At 65.3% G+C, this 20,259-nt stretch overlaps 1 protein-coding gene across 2 annotated transcripts in view; it reads left to right on the forward strand.

The window, feature by feature from the left end:
* FBLN1 (fibulin 1) overlaps positions 1-20,259 on the forward strand; it is a 71,263-nt gene that overhangs the window by 4,575 nt on the left and 46,429 nt on the right. For both annotated transcript variants that reach the window (XM_054719632.1, XM_054719633.1), the window contains exons 2-7: positions 9,146-9,251; positions 11,630-11,762; positions 13,669-13,840; positions 16,331-16,390; positions 17,668-17,769; positions 19,110-19,247. In XM_054719632.1, the coding sequence (XP_054575607.1) occupies positions 9,146-9,251; positions 11,630-11,762; positions 13,669-13,840; positions 16,331-16,390; positions 17,668-17,769; positions 19,110-19,247 (711 nt within the window). The remainder of the gene's footprint in view (positions 1-9,145; positions 9,252-11,629; positions 11,763-13,668; positions 13,841-16,330; positions 16,391-17,667; positions 17,770-19,109; positions 19,248-20,259) is intronic.

Below are 20,259 nucleotides of genomic sequence, written 5' to 3' on the forward strand. Positions count from 1 at the left end.
CGGTGGCGGTCGGCCGCCGAGCCTGCCCTGCGCTGGTGGGAGGGCGGCTGGCGGGGCGTCCAGCCGGCATCGGGCTCGGCCTGCCTCTCCTCAGTGTGGCCTGAGGCAGGCCCCCCTCGCTGCCGCTGGGCGGGGCACAGAGCCCCCCACCCTCACCCCAAGGAACCGGAGGCCGCAGTGCGTCTCCCGGGCAAGTGGGCCTCATGTACGTGGGCCTCTCGGACACGTGGCCTCCTGGGAACGTGGGCCTCCCGGGCACGTGGCCTCCTGGCACGTGGGCCTCCCGGCACGTGGCCTCCCCGGCACACGGGCTGCTGGCCCTGGAACTGCCCACGGGGTAGGGTCACCCTTTCCTGGCGCCTCCGTGGAGGGAGGTGCGCTTGGCCGTCCCGGGTCCGGATGCAGCAGGGCCGGCCCAGCACCCGACGAAGACGGCCCCGGGCGTTGCTCAGGTCTGTTCCTGCTCGTTCATGGGGACGCTGCCCCCAGCCTGGCCCAGTGGCCCTGCCCGAGGGCTGTGCGGCCGTGGCCAGTGCGGGGGGAGCGGGGGAGACTTCCCGGGGCCGGAGCCCTTTCCCCTGGGAGGAGATCTGGGATGTGTGCTGTGCCGGCTGCCAGGGCCCGGCCACTCCGAGGGGACGCCGCACGGGCAGGGTGGGGGCCGGGTCCTGGTTAGCGGCAAAGGACCAAGAACCAGCCTCGGGGCCCCAGGGGCCCGCGTTCATGGCGGCACGAGGAGCATTGGGAAGGGATGACTCATCTCTCGGGATTCAGAACCGGAAGACCAGCGGGCGCCCTGGGGGAGCGGAGGGAGCCGGAGGGGTGGGCGCGGCGGAGGGGCCTTACTGCGGGCTGCTCAGTGCACCCGGAGCACCGCGGACCTCGCAGGGAGGGGGTCCCTGCACTGCTGTGTGGGGTGGGTCCCAGGGAGACGGAGAAGCCAGAGGGAGTCCCCAGGGCCCGGGGCTAACGGCGCCCCGGCGGAGTGGCAGCGGGGGCGGCGAGGAGTGGGCAGGTCTAGGGCGTTGGGCGGGGGAGTGGGCAGGACGTGCCGAGGGGTCGGGCGTGGCGGGTGCGGAGGAGGAGGGGTTCAGGCTGACCCCGTTATTTTGGCCTGAGCTGGTGGATGGTGGCCACTGGTTAGCGACTACGACGGGAAGGGCTGGGCGGCTCCGTGGGGACCCCTTCAGCGTCCTGTTGGACGCCCGGGTGGGCCGGGGCCGGGCGAGAACCTGAAACAAAAATGCGGGCGCCTGGGCCCACCGAGGGGCGGGACGAGACGGCGGGGGGTGGGGGGGAGGGCAGCGGCAGGAACGTGGGTTCAGAGCCCTGCGGGCGATTCGGGGGAGAGGCCACCGGGAGCCAGGGTGTTCCCGCTGCAGGAGGGTGTTCCATGGCGCTCTGCTCTGAGCGTCTGTGCCGACGGAGCGGCCGGTGTACTTCCTGGGCCGCCTTTCCTTTTGGCTCTGTCCCCGCCGGAGTCAAACACACGAGAAGTTCTGCCGCCTCCCTTCGCTTCTCGTTTTGCCCGAAGGCTCTGCCCGCATCCCACTCCTCGCTGCTCGTGTCACTGTCCCCGCCGCGCAGGCGAGGACACCCGCACGGAGAGGCAGGGGGTGGCCACGGGCACAGGGCTGCGCGGTGGCAGGGCCGGACCCGCACCTGCCGCGTGGCGCTCGCACGGCGCCCTGCAGGACCCCGGGCACCCCCCGTAGCTTTTGGCGGAAAAGTGTCAGTTGTCCCAAGTCCCGCCGCAGAGAAGCCCCCGTTTCCCCCGGCGTTTCACAGGGCGTGGCCCCCTCTGGTGCGCCCGTGGCCTTGGCAGCCTCCTTACCCTCTCCCTGCCCCGTCTCATAGCTGCTCGGGTCACTTGAGGTCATTTGTCCAGTCATTCCTTCGCAGACATTTGGCGAGTGCCAGCTCGGGGCAGGCCTGGGGCGCGTGCAGAATGAGACGGAGCCCGTCCCAGCCGTCCCGGTAGCCGCCGAGTGCGCGCACCGTCCCGGTAGCCGCCGAGTGCGCACACCGTCCCGGTAGCCGCCGAGTGCGCACACCGTCCCGGTAGCCGCCGAGTGCGCACACCGTCCCGGTAGCCGCCGAGTGCGCGCACCGTTGATGATCGGTGCTGTGCTGGGGAGCGCGGGCCGCAGAGACCGGACGGGAAAGGGAACGCATCTGCCTGTTAGGGCGGGCTTCCCGGAGGAAGGGACCTTTGACCTGCCATGGGCGTGAACGAGCCAGCGGAGGAGAGGGTGGACCCAGGACCCCCCAGCCCTGGAGGTCCAGCTGCCGAAAGCCAGTGCAGAGCCCCCTGATGGGGAGGCCTACGGGCGAGCGGCGGGCCCTGCGGGTGGGCTGCTCAGAGACGTGGGGCAGGGTGTGAGGACGGTGCACACGCCCGCGGCCTTGGTCACAGGAGTCGCTGCGGGGCCCGCGCTGCTGGAGGGAGCGATGCGGACGCTGCCCCTCCTCCCTCCCGGGGACGTGCTGCTCTCGTGCCCGCCTCCTGGTTCTCTGTGCTGGGCCCCGTCTGCCTGTGCCAGGTGCAGGCTCCGGGGTGCGAGGGCCCCGCACCTCTGACGCCCTGCCTCCTCCTGGGTGCCCTCCCGTTAGAGCTGCGAGGGAGGAAGACCCACGGGGCACAGCCCAGCGCTAATGGCCCCGCGTCTCCCTGGCCGGTCTCCTTGTCACCGCCGCGTCCCGCGCCCCACTCCGAGCCGGGCATTGTGAACGTACAGAGGAGTCAGCCCGGAGGGCGCGGGAAGGCCCAGGCGGGACCCGCTGGCCGCCCAGGCTCTGCGCGTCGCCCGGTTCTGTTGGGTTAGGATTTCCCGTTGGCATCTCTGTGGGTGGTACCCCGTTGCCTTTCAGGCCTCCTGGTTGTGTGGGTGCTGGCACCGTGGGGACCCTCTGACTTTTGGCTGCAGCTTTAGACAGTGCTCGATGGAGCAGCTGGGGCGGGAGCCCACAGGACACTCCCCCAGTTCACACCCGGTGCGGCCACTTCCCCAAACACCGGCCTGGCCTGGGAGGTTTGAGCTGGAGCCGAGGACGCCGAGGACGCCGAGGAAGGGACCTGCTGGCTGCCGCGGACACCCTCCCTCTCCCGGATGCACAGAGCCGGTCAGTTTCTTCGTGGTCAGGTGAGGAAGTTAAAACAGGAGCAGAGACCAACCCACCGCGTGTGGACTGTCGGCAGAGCGCGCACAGAAAGGGCATTTCGCTGCCCGGAGTCTGGAGGACAAGGTCCCGGAATGGGAGGAAGCCTCGTACCCGGAGCCGCCTGGCTTTGTGGGGAGGCGCTCTCGTCATTGTCTGCCTCTCGCTTTGCATCCAGTGGAACCAGAGTGGCATTGGAAGGCCTGAGCGTGGCTCCAGGCCGCCTCCTCCACCCACTGCACAGACGAGGAGACCGAGGCCTGGACCTGCTCCACGTGGTGGAGGCTGTAGGCCCCGGGCCCGGCCCACCAGAACGCTGCGCAGAAAGCAGCCCGGCTGGTGCGCCTCAGCGGCCAGTCGGGTGCTCCCCAGAGCCCCGGGGTGCTCCCAGCCAGCAGGCTGACGTTCTGGAAGCTTCCACCCGAGGAGTGGCGCAGGACCCTCCGACTGCCAGCGGCACCTGCGCTCTTGGAGAAAACGTGTCCGCGTCTCTGCCACTCGCCGACCGTGAGCTCCCTGAACCGCGAGCGTCGGCGCTGGGACTTGCACTTGCCAGGGCTGCGCTCACCTGGAAGAAGGTGTGTGTGAGCCGCTCACGCGGTGGCAAACGGTACCTGGACCGGGACCCAGGCTGCTGCATCCGCCTGCTGCCTGGTGACTGCGGGCAGGGGCGTCTGTTTCCTGAGGAGGGTGACGGGCGGGGGCGGGGGGAGTGTCAGCCATTGGATTTCACGTCAGCCTGGGGGAGTGTGTGGTTCGGACAGAACAGAATGCCCTCTCCTCACGGTGCCATAGCTGGATCTTATTTGGAGACTCTGTGGCCGGGTTCTGACGAAAGCTCTCTGCCTGGGTTAGTGCACTGACCTCCCTGCCCTGCGACGGAGGAGAAAGGAGGCTCTGAGGTTAAGGGGAACTGGGCCCGGGCTGGGCAGTTTTTAAAATATCTTTCTTCTCTCTATATAAAAGGCTAATATGCAAAGTGTCCCCTCGGGAGTTCGACCGTGAGATTGGGAGTTGGATCGCCAGGGGGCGGCGCAGAATATGGCGGGTGACCAGTGGTGGCGGCAGGGTGCTGAGGGAGCGAGGGAAGGAGGAGACGGGGAACCTGATGGGTCCTGATCGCCAGCCAGGCCTAGGGACCCCACCCATGCATGAATTTTGTGCACCGGGCCTCTAGCATATATATATATATATATTGATTTTATTGATTTCAGAGAGAAAGGGAAAGAGAGAAACATCAATGATGAGAAAGAATCATGGATCGGCTGCCCCCTGCACGTCCCACACTGGGGATGGAACCCACAACCCGGGCATGTGCCCTGACCCGGAATTGAACTGTGACCTCCTGGTTCATAGGTCGCCGCTCGGGCGGGGCTGGGCAGTTTTAACCCACACGATGCCTTCCCTTGCAGCAGGGGAGTGAAGGCTACCAGGGCTTTGCACGCGTTTCCTCTTGGTTTAGGTCTGGCCTTGCGCTCGGTGGCTCTCACCACAGCGAGGGTTCGGAACCAGAGGTTGGAAGTGCTCAGCTGAGGCTTCTCAGAAGAGGGGGGCGGGTCTGCGAGGGACGGTTCCCACCCAGCCCGCGGCCCCGCTGCTTGCTCAGGGGCACCTCCAGCCCTGGACCGGGTGGCAGCCGGCGTGAGGCCACGTGCCGTCACGTCCCGGATCAGTCGGAGCTGGTGACTCCTGAGGGTGAAAACTCCGAGACGACAGATCCCGGGGAGGGGGCAGGGTTGGCAGTGAGGCCTTCCGCTGGACGGTGTGACGCGCGTGCCTGGCGCGGGGACAGTGAAGTGGGTTTAAGGGGTTGAGGGGCTGAGAGGCGGTGGATGAGAGGGCCCTCTGCAGGCCCATCGCGTGGCGGGCTGTTCATCGCTGTACAGACGGACGCCCTGCCCACCTCTGCCCCCACACCTGCCTCGTCACTGCAGCGCGGCTGGGGGCTCTCCAGGCCTCTGCCGGGCCCCCAGGCACCGCCCCAGGCGCCCCGCTCGGCCAGGTTGCAGCCGGTGCGGCTTGCATCTCAGGGACGGGCGAGGACTCGCCCCTTTGCTGTCCTGAGAGGAGGGCTCGACTGCTCCAGATTCCCGGCGGAACCCTTTCCGAATGTTCCGGCGGCTCCAGGCGCAGAGCTCTCCCTGCTGAGCCGCTCGGTGTCTGAGCCTCACAGTCCCAGGGAGGCTTTGGAGCTGCCACTCACCCCCAGGGAACTCTGCACCCCGAGACGGGCCGTGGCTCCCCCATCTCTCCTGGGCACTGGCGAGCAAGTCCCCTTTGTCCTGTGATCACATGGTCAGGCCACTGCTGAGTGGACGCTGTGCTCAGGGCTTTTCACGCTGATCCATCTTCTCGGCAAATGCACCGTGTTTCCTCCCCTCTGGCTGCTGCGAGGCTCAGAGAGGTCATCGCCTGCCCGGGCCGCAGAGCAGAGAGCACCGAGCTCCACGCCTCTGACTCCAGAGCCAGCGCTCAGGCTGCACGGGCTGCGGGCCGCCCGGGCCAGGTGTGCAGGGAGGGCCCCGGCCAGCTCGCGAGGCCTTTGTGGTCGGAGGGCCAGGCAGATGGAGGCTGGACGTGGTGGGCAGCGCTCCACGCGCACGGGCTGTGGGAGAGAGGCCCCAGGCAGGGGGTGCAGGGGTGGGAGGAGGGCGGGGGCGGGGGGCTGTGGGAGAGAGGCCCCAGGCGGGTGGCCAGGGGGCTGCGGGGCTGGGACTGGATGGGGGGCCGGGGCTGGGCGGGGCTGGGAGCAGCCGTGAGGGGGCCGCAGGCAGCAGAGCTGGGTCGGCTGCATGGGGGCGGAGGGGGGGCGGCTTCAGGGTCGGGCCACGTGGCTGGGTCCCAGTCATCCTGGGGGTGACCCACAGCCACGTTTTATCTGAGATTAGGCCCCTGTTCGGTGAGTGCTTTTCTTAAGGTGACCTGGCGAGATGGAGGAAGGGGCGCTCGAGGTCCCGTGGGCGCGGGCTCCCTCCTGCCGGGCAACACTGTCTGAGCCCCAGCCCGCGGTTGGGGAAAGGGAGAGGGGCCAGCCGGGGCCAGAGGACAGGCAGGCTGGCCGGGTCGCCATCACCCTGAACCAAACCACCTTGGACCCTCCCCAGCCTGGGGAGCTCGGGAGATCGAGGGCGGGGCCGGCCCATCTTGCACTGCTATTAACGCAAAAAACCACTGAGACCCGTAAAGAATTGTTGTGAGTTTATTTGAGCCAAACTGTCGACATATGCCAGGAAGCAGAACCTCAATGAACTGAGATGATGCTCCGGAGAATGGCAGGTTAAGTCTGTATTTATCCATTGCAATCAAAGGAGGGACATAGGTGGGTTACATGAAATTCATTGGTGATAGATTAAGGAGGTGGGATAAAGCAAAGCGGTGGGAAACCCCTGGGATTGGATAAAAAGTAAAATGATGGACACACACTTAGGTGGGTACAGGAACAATTAACATGATAATGAAGGAATTTGAAGTATCTGCCCTGGCGCCCACCACATTTGGTTGTGCCCCAGGGGCTCCAGCGAAAGAGGAAGTTACAAGTTACCCAGACATCTCACAGATATGTTATCTTAGAGGCAAAAAGGCAAATGGGCTCAGGAAAGAAGATCTAAGTTGATCGTTGTCAGGGAAGATATCAGCTTAGGACATGACTGCCCACTATAACCTGTTCGTAGTTAAATATTTAATTTTCAGACCATTTTTTGTGGTTACTTTAGGTCTCTGAGTTTTCAAGACTGCCACGCAGGCCTCCCCTGAGCTTGTCAGGTTAGCAGGTGGCTTCTTTCGTTCACACTTCGGAGGGAGAGCGGCTCCGAGTCCGGGGTCTGGGAAGGAGGCGGCTGCTGCTGGGGACTGGGTTTGGGATGAGGCCCCTCCCGGCGTGTGCAGGGCCGCCCCCCGCCCCCTCCTCCCAGGCGCTGACTGGCGGTCTCCGGGCAGCTGCGGGGTCTCCCGCTTGCCGGACGGGGTCCAGACGCTTTGCACAGGGGCTCGTGGCGTCGACCGCAGGGAGTCGAGGCCGGGGTTCCAGGAGGTCGGGCCTCGTGCTGAGCCCAGGAGTGAGCCTCCTCCCGGGGCCACCCGGGGCCCGGCCTTGGAGGACAGATGAGCCCAAACAGAGCACCGTGGCCGTCGGCGCCTCGAAACACCGCCTGGCCTGGCGGGACTCGCCCAGGACACGGCGTCTCTCGGAGCCCGGGCCTCCCACCCTGCCCGCACAGGCCGCGGTGCCAACGCTCCGGCCACCTGAGCCCCTTTGGTGGAGGGCACCCTGCTGCCCTCTGCTCCTCCCGGGCACGGTGGGGTCCTCTCCTTGTAGCTGAGAGGCCCGTGGGGGCAGCGGCCCGAGGGGGGCACAGAGCCGGGCAGGGGACTGGAGAGCCCGGTCCCATCGCCGCCAAGTCCTGATCGAGCCGCGAGGGCGAGGGCGTGGGCGGCTTGGTCTCCTTCCTGGGAGCAGGGCTGCAGCCGGCCGGCTGGGGTGCCGTGGTGCCATCCCGTGCGCTGAAAGGCCGCGGGTGGATTCCTGGTCAGGGCACATTCCCGGGTCGGGGTTTGTTCCCCGAGGCAAGCGGTGGATGTTTCTCTCTCGCGCTGCCCCCTTCCTTTCTCTCTAAAATTAAAAAACAAAAACTGTCCTGGCCGGTGTTGCTAGGCCCCGTCCAGAGCACGTGCTGGAGGCAGCCAATCACCATGTCTCTCACACGTCGATGTTTCTCTCCCCCCCCTCCCTCCCTGGTGTGCGTCCCCCACTAGCCAGGCTGGGTCCCCCACTCCCACATGAGAAGCCGTCCTCGGTTGTCCCACTTTTTGGCACCAGCCTGCTGGGCCCCCCAGGCCCCCCCCCCCATTCTGCACTATTCCTGTTTCATGGCACAAACCATCTCTGGCCTGTAGGGGGTCGGTTGTGTCCTGGATGCCCTGACCGCTCGGCTGGACGGCGGCTCAGTCAGGCCTCTGTCAGCAGCACCCGTCTTTCTCGCCCTCTGGACCGTGGAGACAGGGTCCCCGCCTGGGCAGGTCCCTGTCTGAGTGTCCAGCGTGTGGGCGGGGCCCCGGGTGCTGAGCTGCAGGCCCCAGAACCGGGTTTGGGAGATACCAGTTGGGGTTTAGGCCTTTCAAGGAGGGAGTGGGGGGTGTGCTTCTGGCCGGGGGCCCAGGGGGTTTCTAGTACGAGTTGTCGAGTGACTAAAGAAATAGATGTGGCCCGGATGGTATGGCTCAGTGGTGGAGCGCGTCCCATGAACGAAGAGGTCACCAGTTCGATTCCCAGTAGGAAGCGTGCAGGAGAAAGCCGATCAATGATTCTCTCATGAATATTTCTCTCTCTCTCCCTTCATCTCTCTAAAAACCAGTAAAAAAAAAAAAGCCCTAGCTCCGTTGTTGGCAAACTGAGGCTCTCGAGCCATATGCGGCTCTTCGGCCCCTTGAGTGTGGCTCTTCCACAAAACACCACGGCCTGGGCGAGTCTATTTTGAAGAAGTGGCGTTAGAAGAAGTTTAAGTTTAAAAAATTTGGCTCTCAAAAGAAATTTCAATCATTGTGCTGTTGATACTTGGCTCTGTTGACTAATGAGTTTGCCGACCACTGGGCTAGCTGGTGTGGCTCAGTGGATGGAGCATTGGCCTGCGGACTGAAGGGTCCTGGGTTCGATTCTGGTCAGGGCACATGCCCGGGTTGCAGGCTCGATCTCCAGTGTGGGGCGTGCAGGAGGCAGCTGATCCATGATTCTCTGTTATTGTTGATGTTTCAATCTCTCTCTCCCTCTCCCTTCCTCTCTGAAATCAATAAAAATATATTTTAAAAAAGAGAGAGAACTGGACGCGCCCACGGCCTCTCAGACCAGCCTGGTGCTAGAGTGGAGACCGAAGGCAGGGCCTCCGGGGGGTGCCGTGGGCGGGGAGCCCTGCCACCTGAGGGACACGCACGTCGAAGGGGACCTCGTGCAGGGGATGGGGTGTCGCTCCTCACCAGCCCCCTCTCCCCACAGCGCGCGCAGACGTCGCCATGGAGACCTGCTGTGCGGACGGACACCGCATGGCCACGCAGCACAGGGACTGCTCGCTGCCCTACGCCTCGGAGTCCAAGGAGTGCAGGTGCGTTCCCGCGGCCGTGGCACCGGCGTGGTGTCCGTCAGGGCACGTGGGGGAGGAGCCCGCCCGCCTCCGCCAGCCCCCCCCCCACGGGCCTCGCCGCCCCTGTGCGCCCTGCGTTGGCGGGCGGCGGCCCCTCGGTGGGCGGCCCCCCTGCCGCAGCTGGACGCGGGCCAGGTCACGGCCCACCATGTACACGTGCTGGCACCTCCCGGGATGCGGCCATCGCCACCACCTTCTCCAGAACTTTCTCACCTTCCAAACTGAAGCTCGGTCCCATTGACACCAGCTCTCATCCCCCCCCCTCCCCGCCCAGCCCGGCGCCCACCACCCTCCTTCCTGTCTGTGAATTCGGTCCCTCATACACAGTCATACGCAGCCCTCGTCCTCTGTGACGGGCTGGTCGCCCTCCGCACGATGTCCCCACGGTTCATCCGTGCTGTGGCTCAGTCAGACCCTGAGGGGCGGCCCACGCTGCTGCGAGCTGCTGTGGCGGGGTGCTCGGTCCCCAGGGCAGGCTGAGAACCTGCCACACCTGCCTGCTTAGTCGGGGGCACGGACCTCTCCCCTTAGGTTGTCGAGTGAAAAATGACAACAGTCGACACATAGCCGTCCAGTGTGAGTGAATCAAAATGAGGCCCTTTTTTGGGTCAGATCAGCAAAAATAGATGTTTTTTGGCGTGCCACGGGGTTTCTGTAATGAGTTTGTGTGGGCCGCGAGGTGGGAAGGGCTGGGGTACACACCCAGAAGTGGGGTTGCTGGGTCCGAGGGCAGTTCGCTTTCTCATTTTCTGAGGAACCGCCCTCCCCCCCCGCAGTGCGTGGGGCTCCCTTTCCCGCACCCTCGAGCACGTGCGTCCCGTTCAGCCGATGTTTCGTGTGATGGGTGGACGATGCTTATCTGGTTTCTCTTCCTGACAATCAGTGACGTGCCTGTTGTTTGCGAGGCCACGCAAAGCATGAGCGACAGAGGAGCCATCCCAGAGCCCAAGGGCATTCTGGAGCCACAGGGGAAGCGGGGTGCAGAGCCCCGGGGGCGGGGGGAGGTGGGGAAGGGCGGGCTGGCCGCAGCACAGGGAGGCTGGGGGGGCCCGGTCTCCGGACAGGTGCCGCTCGGCGGCCCCCCCTGCCCTGGCTGGTTTGGGCCGAAGCCCGGGTTATTGAGGGTCTGGTGGGAGCCACACCTGTGACTTACACATGCCTGCTCGCCTGCCCGTCCCTCACTCTGCTGCCTTGGGCAAGCTACTCCACCTCTGGAGCTACTCCTCGGAGTCTGGAAACGGGGATGAGTGTCGAGGTGGATCCAGCTTGGAGGAGGAGGAGGGGTCTGGCCCCGAGTCAGCAAGCAGCCGCTGTGTTTCTTAAATCTCCACCTGAGCATCTGCTTCCGTTGCTTTCAGAGAGCGTGGAGGGGAGGGAGGGAGAGAGAGGGACAGACATCCCTGTGAGAGAGACACATCGATGGCTGCCTCCTGCACGTGCCCCAGCCAGGGCAGGGAGCGAACGCACAACCCTCCGGCGTGCGCAGGCCGACGCTCTAACCACTGAGCCTGCCGGCCAGGGCAGGCTGCCTTTAGCTTTTAAACAGGTGGGAACGTTCTGTGGGTGAGGCTCAGAGCTCAGCGGGGTGACTCGGGGCTCTGGTGGGAACGTTCTGTGGGTGAGGCTCAGAGCTCAGCGGGGTGACTCGGGGCTCTGGTGGGACAACTGGGTCTCCTGCCCCCGCCCCAGGCACTCCCTGCCCCGCGTTTAGTCTTTCTCATATTTCCTGAGCACTCTGTTCCATGGCTGTGTGTGTGAGTGCGTGTGTGTGTGTGTGTGAGTGTGTGTGTGAGTGTGTGTGTGTGTGTGTGTGTGTGTGAGTGTGTGAGTGTGTGTGTGTGTGTGTGAGTGTGTGTGTGAGTGTGTGTGTGTGTGTGTGTGAGTGTGTGTGTGAGTGTGTGTGTGTGAGTGTGTGTGTGTGTGAGTGTGTGAGTGTGTGTGAGTGTGTGTGTGAGTGTGTGTGTGTGTGAGTGTGTGTGTGTGTGAGTGTGTGTGTGTGTGTGTGTGTGAGTGTGTGTGTGTGTGAGTGTGTGTGAGTGTGTGTGTGTGAGTGTGTGTGTGTGAGTGTGTGTGTGTGTGAGTGTGTGTGTGTGTGTGTGTGTGAGTGCGTGTGTGTGTGTGTGTGTGTGTGAGTGTGTGTGTGAGTGTGTGTGTGAGTGTGTGTGTGTGTGTGTGTGTGTGTGAGTGTGTGTGTGAGTGTGTGTGAGTGTGTGTGAGTGTGTGTGAGTGTGTGTGTGTGTGTGTGAGTGAGTGTGTGTGTGTGTGTGTGTGTGTCGGGGTGAGGGGGTGGGGGGAGCCCCAGCAGCGCCGCGGCCTCGCCAGCGCCCGCCTCCCCGCAGGATGGTCCGGGAGCAGTGCTGCCACAGCCAGCTGGAGGAGCTGCACTGCGCCACGGGCATCAACCTGGCCAACGAGCAGGACAGCTGCGCCGAGCCCGCCGCCAACGCCAGCCTGGAGGCCGTGTTCGTGAAGGTGAGCCCTCCCCGCTCGGCGGCCGTGCCCACCAGCGGGAGGCCGGGCACCCCCACCACACCCCTAGCTCCGGCCCCTCTCCTTTAGAGCAGCAGGGGACCCCGCCCAGGAGGGAGGGGGCACTCAAGTCTCCCCGCCTCCCCCAGTTTCATCACTGAGCCCTGGGCAACACCTGGGCCCAGTCCAGCACTGGGCAGCGGGGGTGGAGGGACCCAGCCTTGCCCTGAGGACTCTAGTTCTGGGCCTTCAAGCAGAGGTCAGGGCAGGGGTCACCCAGGCTTCGGGCCTTCGGAACCTCCTCTCAGTTCTAGGCCACCCCCTCCCACCCCCACAGGATCCTCAAGCTTCTGTCCCTCCAGGGATATTTAGGACCCAGAGCTCAGAATGGGCCCCCACTCAGGCCTCCAATAATATGACCTTCATAACCACCTAGAAGAGGATACTGAGGTTCAAAGAGGACCACATTCCAAAGTGGCTTCTCAGGACCCACAGGAGGGGGGTTGGTGAGGCAGAGCGGGAACTGGGTCCATCAGGCCCAGAGGGTCTGGCACTGAGCGGACACTAAGCTGCGCGTGGACGACGGAGACCTCCTGGTGCTCCGGGCCGGTCCCTGGGGCCTCTGCCCTGGAAGGGGCACCTCTGGGTGGGCGTGGGGCGCTCCAGACAGTGTTCCCAGGACTGGAAACCGCAGATAAACAAATGCGCTGCCCCCTTCCCCCCCCCTCCCGAGGGTGGGACCCAGGCTGGCCCTGAGTTTGGGCTGGCGAGTTGCCTGGTTAGGAGGCATCGCTGGAGGCGCCCAGTGACGAACTGAATGCCCTGGAAAAGCATTTCCTGCTCCCAGTTAGGAAGCGAGGGAGTCGGGGAGCCAGATGGAAATGAAGCCTGGATCTCGAGGGGAGCTGTGTGGGCGCTCTCCACACGGACTGGGCCGGGGGCGCGTTCCGTGGAGAAGGGGGGCCCAGCGCCCCTCTGTCCGCCCCCAGCCTGTTGCGCTTTCCTGGGAGGAGGCTCTGGTGTGAGGGAGGAGCGGGGTGGGGGTGGTGCGGTCTGGCCAGGGGCCCCTCCGGGGGCAGGCCTGGCTCTGCAGACGCCGCCTGCCTGGCAGATAGCAGGCAGCTCGCTGTGTCCCCAGACAGTGAAAGGGAGGTCCAAAAAGAGCATGGAACATTCTAGCGGGAGCGGAACAGGTCGGGCTGGCGGATGAGGGATGTGTGCTTCGGGGAAGGGTGATTCATGCGGCACCAGGTGGAGGGGCCGCACCTCCCCACCTCCCAGGGGCCCAGCCTGCCTCCTGCCCTGCCCCCGCCCCGCCGAGTTGTGGGCCTCTGGGAAGTGGCTCCTCTTAGGAGTAAAGACTGAGGGGCCCTCCATCCGTCAGGGGGACGTTGTCCCCAGGCTCAGGGGTGACTCTGGGCAGTGCCGGGGTCCAGGGGACAGGCAGCGGCTCTGCCCCTCCCCCGACGGCTTGTTTGAGGTTCCTGGGCTTTTCTAATGCACGAGTTGCTTCCTGGGCCCGAATCCCCCCTTTCCCCCCTACCCCCCCGGAGACGTGCACATTCCCGCTCCGGGCTTGGCTCCGGCCCAGGAGAAAGCTCAGACCGCAGGAGCCCCGTGTGACCTGCGCCCCTCATGCTCCCTCTCCCTGGAGGCATGGGGCCCGCAGGGCCAGGGTGCTGAGGGGTCCATGGAACAAGTCCGGGTGCAGCCCCGTGACGGTCCCTTTCAGAAGGGGGGCCTGGGAGACGTGTGGGCTCGGTCTGCCTCGCTGTCTGCTGCTGCTTAGGAGCGGTGGGCAGCGTGTGGGCCCGGGAGGAGCGGGCACTGGAGGGGTGGAGGGGTGGGCACGGGGGGCGAGCGGCCGGGTGTGGGGTCTGACTGCTCCGTCCGGTCCCGCCCTTTGCAGAGGTGCTGCCACTGCTGCCTGCTGGGGCGGGCGGCCCAGGCGCAGGGCCAGAGCTGCGAGTACAGCCTCATGGTCGGCTACCAGTGCGGCCTGGTCTTCCGGGCCTGCTGCGTCAAGGGCCAGGAGACCCCGGACTTGGCCCCCTCGGACAACGGGCACCTCCAGGACCCAGGTAATAACTCCCCTGCCCTCGCCTCTGGGCAGTGCGTCAGCCAGGGCCATCCGGAGGAACAGCCAGGGGCGTGTGTGCACGTAGAGAGGAGAGAGGGAGAGACTGATTCACGTGCCGATTGCCTCCCGCGGTTGTGGGCACGGCGGTGTCAGTGCAGGGTGGGCCAGCGGGCAGGCACCCGGAGCGCTGACCCTGCAGCCGCGTCCGAAGGCCGTCTGCCGGCAGAATTCCCTCTTGCTTTCTCTTATGTCCTTCACCTGATGAGACAAGGCCCGCCCACGTGACAGAGAGCAATCTGCTTTACTGACAGTCTGCCTATTTGGATGTTAGTCTCATCTGGAAATACCGGCACGGTGAGATCCGGACTAGTGTTGGACCACATATCTGGGTATCACGGCCCCACCGAGCTGACACATAAAATGAACCATCACAACAGGCAGGGTCCGCACACCCGTCTACCGTTGCCTTTAACTCGGCTGCAAACAGATTGTAGTTGTCCGAGCAGGTTCATGTTCGTATCCTCATCTGAGACCCCTCCCCCTGCCCTGGAGCAAGACTGAGGGCTTGGGATCTGGGTTCTGACGTACCAGGTTCATGTCCCGGTCCTAACCTGTGTTTTCGGCAGACTGCTTTATCCGGGCCTCAGTTTCCTCATCTGTGAAATGGGGACAATGACAGCCCCACTCCCTAAGGCTGCTGGGAGGATTAAGAGGGGGAATGAGTGCCAAGTGGCGTGGTGCCTGCCTGGCTCCATGAACGTTTGCTGTCACAGTTCTTCCCCGCCCCTCCAGCAGCCCCGGGCAGGGTGAGTGGCTGGCCTTGCTCAAGGTCACGTGGCCGACACGCAGAGGAGCGAGAACTGGCCTCTCTCTCCCTCTGGACTCGACGATGTGTAGACGGGAGGCTGGGGGTGCCGCCAATAGCAGGCTGTCCTCTTTCAATGACAGACACTCACTCAGCAAAGGGCGAGTGACCCGGGAGCAGCTTTGAGAGAGCTCCTGCCCCGTGTCCACCGGTTCTGTCTCTCCACCGGCCATTTGTCCCAAGCCAGGCCAACCCTGCCGCCTCCGGGCCTGGAGTGGCCGGGGAGGAGGCCGCTGGGCTGCCTAATCTCTTCCCTGATGCAGCGATTTCCTGGGGATGCGAATGCGCCCCAGCACTGCCTGCTGCGGGCTCTGCGCTTCCTCCCCACTCTGAGCCCCCCCCACCCTCACCCCGCCCCAGTTAAAAGTGGGTGGGGGCAGGAAGGACGTAGGAAAGAGGAGCTCACAGGCCCGAGGTCCCTAACTCGGGCCCAGGGAGCGGGTGAGATGGGCCGGTCTTTCATTTTTTCCTCTTGGTTTCTCGTCTCCTCGCTGCCCTGGGCTGACTTCGATATCGCCTCGTAAAGAGGGACGGGAGCCACATTCCCGCCGATCCCTGACGTTTGAAATCAGAGGTGACATTTTTCTTTAAACCCGAACCCTTCCTCCTGGGGGAGAATTCCTCTGGCCTCTGGGGAGGGCTTTTGTTGGTCTGTGTCTTGTTTCGGTAAATACCTCCGGCTCTGCTGCCCCAGACGGCCCACGTCTCCCGCCACAGCGGCGGGTGGGACACTGGGCTGTGCGAGCGCCGACCCCAGAGCAGACGCTCACGCCTTTATTGCTTGAACCGAGGGGGTGACTGTGACGGCTGGCACCACATGGAGCTTTGCAGGCAGACTGCCTCTGAGAAGTGTCTTCCTGTCCCAGGACGGCAGTGACAGAACCCCGCCGCCTGGGTGGGGCTTAAACAACAGGCCTGCGTTGTCTTACTGTCTGTGGTTGTGTCCACATCCCCCCTTTTTATAAGGGCGCAGTCGTTGGATCGGGGCCCACCCCAGTGACCTCATCCTACTTGGTCACCCGCAAAGACCCTTCCCCGGGGAGTCCGCTCACAGGTGCGGTTAGGGCTCCGGCCCCGGGGGCACCGTCCCCCGCAGCAGTAGGCCGCTCCCAGGTGCGGAGGCCGCTCCCAGGTGCGGAGGCCGCTCCCAGGTGTGGAGGCCGCTCCCAGGTGTGGAGGCCGCTCCCAGGTGTGGAGGCCGCTCCCAGGTGCGGAGGCCGCTCCCAGCTGTGGAGGCCGCTCCCAGGTGTGGAGGCTGCTGCAGCTGTGGAGGGCGCGACGTGATTGACAGCTGGCCGAGATGCCTTTGCTGAAATGTCCCAGTCGTTTGGACAAGGTGACAGACAGGCTGCGGGGTCAGAGGGAGGTCCCAGGCCCGAGGCCCATGCTGCTGCTGGGAACAGATCTGCTGGAGGTTCGGCCGCCTGTGTGAGCGCCGTTCTCTTTTTAAAGGGATACAGTGAACACTGAGCCGTTAGGGGGGGTACAGACGGGCATTGCTGCCTGATGTCTCCAAGAAGACAAACTACTCAGTGCCTGAGAGAAGGCGGGGCGCTGGGGTGGGTTCACGGGGTGCCGGGGTGGGGCGCTGGGGTGGTCACGTGTCCATGCCTGTCCCGCCCGCAGCTAAGCTCCCGGAGGCGGAGGAGGAGCAGGAGGACCCGTACCTGAATGACCGCTGCCGAGGTGAGGCCGTCCCTCCGGGCCGCGTGGCCGGCGACGAGCAGAGTCAGCGCTGTCTCCTGAGGAGCTGACCTCGGGGTGGGGCGGGGGGTGCTCAGGTTCCCCTGGGAGCTGCCCTCTGGCTGGGAGTCCACTGGGTCACTCTGTCCTCTGCGCCCCGGCTCCTTCGCTTCCTCCCTGCCGCGCTAGGGCCTGGAGAGGGAGAGGGAGAGGGAGAGGAGGAAAGGGGGAGAGGGGGAGAGGGAGAGGGTGAGAGGGGGAGAGGGGGAGAGGAGGAGAGGAGGAGAGGGGGAGAGGGAGAGGGTGGCCTTGGAGAGGGAGCCAGGGGGGAGCTGGTGTTAGAAACCCTCTGCCCACGGCGCCCGCCTGCACGTGAGCCGCCTCCCAGCTCTTAGCGGGCACACGGCTGCCCCGAGGCTGGGAGCCCTCAGGGGAGGGGTGTCCCTTGGCCCCACTGAGCCATCGCTGATACCCATTTGTCTCCCGGGGAGACACCGGGCCGTGCAGGCCTGTTTTTCATGCTGCACGACGTGCATCCTCTCTCCTGGACCGTTAGGCAGGTCTAGACGGGCAGGCCGCCTCCCGGGCTCACGCACAGCTGCCCTGTGGCTGGGGTGCTGATGCCCCAGGAAGCCTCAGATCTGTGTGGGGGGTGTGCATTGGAAGGTCTCCTGGGAGGGGCAGCTGCTATGGGTGAGGGTAGGTTAGAGGGGAAAGTAGCATCGCCAGGGGATTGGGGCGTCGGGTGTGGAGACGGGTGGGGGGGGGGCTGGAGCAGTGGGCGGCCCCCAGGTGCTGGGCAGTCGGACTGTACCGGACGACCTGTACCTGGTAGAGGGTCGTCCTCAAGAGACTTGCTCTGGGGCTCCTGCTGGCGGAGGTGGTCAGGGCTCGGGGATGGGGTCTGACATCGGGGCTGAGCTCAGGGGGAGTGGGGCTGGGGCCTGGCTGGCCTCGGAGATGTGGGGACAGAGGGGCCTCTCCAGGGCCTGCCTCCCTGTGTGGCCTGGGCCCTCGATATCCTTGCGGGGGTGGGGGGGGGGGGACAGCGCCCCCTCTTGTCTGCCCTGCCCCTCCCAGCTCTGCTGCAGCGACAGAGCCCGCCCTGGAGGCACCGGGGCTGGGACCTGGAGCAGCGGCCCTGGGGGTGCCCAGAGCCAGACTCTGGGGTGCCCCGTGGGAAGGCGGCGGCTGCAGCCTGCCTGCCTGTCAGTCACCCGAGGGCAGAGCTGGGAAGCAGGGGTCTGGCGCGGCCGCAGCTCACGTCTGTCTGGTTGCAGGCGGCGGGCCGTGCAAGCAGCAGTGCCGGGACACGGGCGAGGAGGTGGTCTGCTCGTGCTTCGTGGGCTACCAGCTGCTGGCCGACGGCGTCTCCTGTGAAGGTAACGCCCCGGCTCCGGGACGGACAGCAGGCCGCTGCCCCGGCGCCTCTGCTTCTACCGACATCCGGGCAGGGCCCACTCTGCAGCTCAGGGCCGTTCATGGGGAACAGCCCCGGACCGGCTTCCAGCTCCTTGGCATTTGTACCACGTGCCGGCGGACATGAACACCGTGCAGGGAACGGGGGTTGGTGTGGGGTCTGATCGGGCTCTGAATCAGGGATCTGCTGAGTGGCCTGGGCGGGTCCCACAGCCCCCCTCTGCATCCCACAGCCCCCCTCAGCCTCCCGCAGCCCCCCTCAGCCTCCCTCAGCCTCCCACAACCCCCCTCAGCCTTCCTCAGCCCCTCAGCCTCCCACAGCCCCCCACAGCCTCCCGCAGCCCCTCAGCCTCCCACAGCCCCCCTCAGCCTCCCGCAGCCCCCCTCAGCCCCCCCTCAGCCTCCCTCAGCCTCCCTCAGCCCCCCTCAGCCTCCCGCAGCCCCCCTCAGCCTCCCTCAGCCTCCCACAGCCCCCCTCAGCCTTCCTCAGCCCCTCAGCCTCCCACAGCCTCCCGCAGCCCCTCAGCCCCCCTCAGCCTCCCTCAGCCCCCCTCAGCCTCCCGCAGCCCCCTCAGCCCCCCTCAGCCCCCCTCAGCCTCCCACAGCCCCTCAGCCTCCCGCAGCCCCCCTCAGCCCCCCTCAGCCTCCCTCAGCCTCCCACAGCCCCTCAGCCCCCCTCAGCCCCCCTCAGCCTCCCTCAGCCCCCCTCAGCCTCCCGCTGCCCCCTCAGCCCCCCTCAGCCCCCCTCAGCCCCCCTCAGCCCCCCTCAGCCTCCCTCAGCCTCCCGCAGCCCCTCAGCCCCCCTCAGCCTCTGGTAGCCCCCCTCAGCCTCCCTCAGCCTCCCGTAGCCCCTCAGCCCCCCTCAGCCTCTGGTAGCCTCCCTCAGCCTCCCGCAGCCTCCCACAGCCCCCCTCAGCCTCCCGCAGCCCCTCAGCCCCCCTCAGCCTCTGGTAGCCTCCCTCAGCCTCCCGCAGCCTCCCACAGCCCCCCTCAGCCTCCCGCAGCCCCCTCAGCCCCCCTCAGCCTCCCGCAGCCCCTCAGCCCCTGGCAGGAGTCGGGCCCCTCTGCGTTCTGAAGGCCCACGGGACGCCGCCTGGCCTGGTCTTTGCTCAGAACTCACCAGGGGAGAAACACCGTGGCTTTGTTTCCGTGGTGGGTGCCCGGACTCCCACCCAGTGTCCCGCTCCAACGCGCAGGCGTGGGGCCTGGGTGGGAGCAGGGACCCACCCGCTCTGCTTCTGGCACTTTCCTTCTGAGAAAGCGCTGTTCCCGCTGCTGACACGGCGCTGCCCGTCTCTCCTAGACGTGAACGAGTGCATCACGCGCACCCACAGCTGCCGGCTCGGCGAGTCCTGCATCAACACCGTGGGCTCGTTCCGCTGCCAGCGGGACAGCAGCTGCGGGACGGGCTATGAGCTCACGGAGGACAATGACTGCAAAGGTGCGACGCGGCCCCCCGTGGAGACCCTCCTGTCCCGGGGGATGTGGGGCGGGAACGGCGGCCCCGGGCTCCCCGGGCCTGGGCGCGGGGTGCTGCGCCCCCGGGGGGTACCTCCTTGACCTGGAGCTCATGCGTTAATGACAGTGCCCAGTCTGGGTTTCTGAAACCGCTCAGAGCGTGGTCCTTTAAGATCAAGGCCAGGGTTGCGTTTCAGGTGCTCACATGTGCTTGTCCCCAGCCCGGATAATTTATCCCGCACAGCAGCTGGCTCCCATCTGCGCGCAGGCTCTCCCTTGAAGTTCAAAGCGCCTTCCCCAGGAATAAAAACATGACATTTCTGGCCGCCGGCCTCCCCCCGCCGAGCCAGCCGTGCTCTTTGGCAGGGAAGGCTTTGATGAGGATCTGCTGGAACATAGTTTTGTGCTGAGGGGTTCCAGCCCTTCAGACAGCAAACCGCGGGTGTAGAAACGGCGGTTGAGTTATGAGGGCGGCTCAAAAGCCAGGCGCGCCCTCCTGCAGGCTGAGGGCTGCGGCCCCGCGCGGCCGCCCGCGCCTCCCCCCCGCCGGCGCGCTGGGTGGCTCGGAGCCTGGGAACCCAGGGGCTTGGCCGGCTGGAGTATACACTTCTGAGCATTTGACAGCCTTGAACTTCAAGGGAAGGGCAGCCAACACTCAGATCCCGAGAATCACCATTGCTCATGTTTGTCATATTATGACAAGCCCGGGATGGATGAGTTTATAGAGACAGTGTTTATTGCCACGAAGATCATCGCTTTATGATCTAAACAAAACATGTGCGCAGCCTGAAATGAAAACCAAACGGCCACAGATTGCCGGGAGGACGGCCGGGTCATTTGTTCTGTAACAGAACGTTTGTCTCCCGAGAGCCCCGGGGGGAAGTCGGCGTTTTTTTAAGCCTTGAGCCGAGCCAGCGCCGTTTGGCTAACCCGGGCCCTTGTAGTACGTGACCTCCCTATCGGAATGTTCTGGGTTAGAGCCGAGTAATGAGCGT

The sequence above is a fragment of the Eptesicus fuscus genome, chromosome 7 (assembly GCF_027574615.1).
Source record: "Eptesicus fuscus isolate TK198812 chromosome 7, DD_ASM_mEF_20220401, whole genome shotgun sequence".
NCBI lineage: Eukaryota > Metazoa > Chordata > Mammalia > Chiroptera > Vespertilionidae > Eptesicus > Eptesicus fuscus.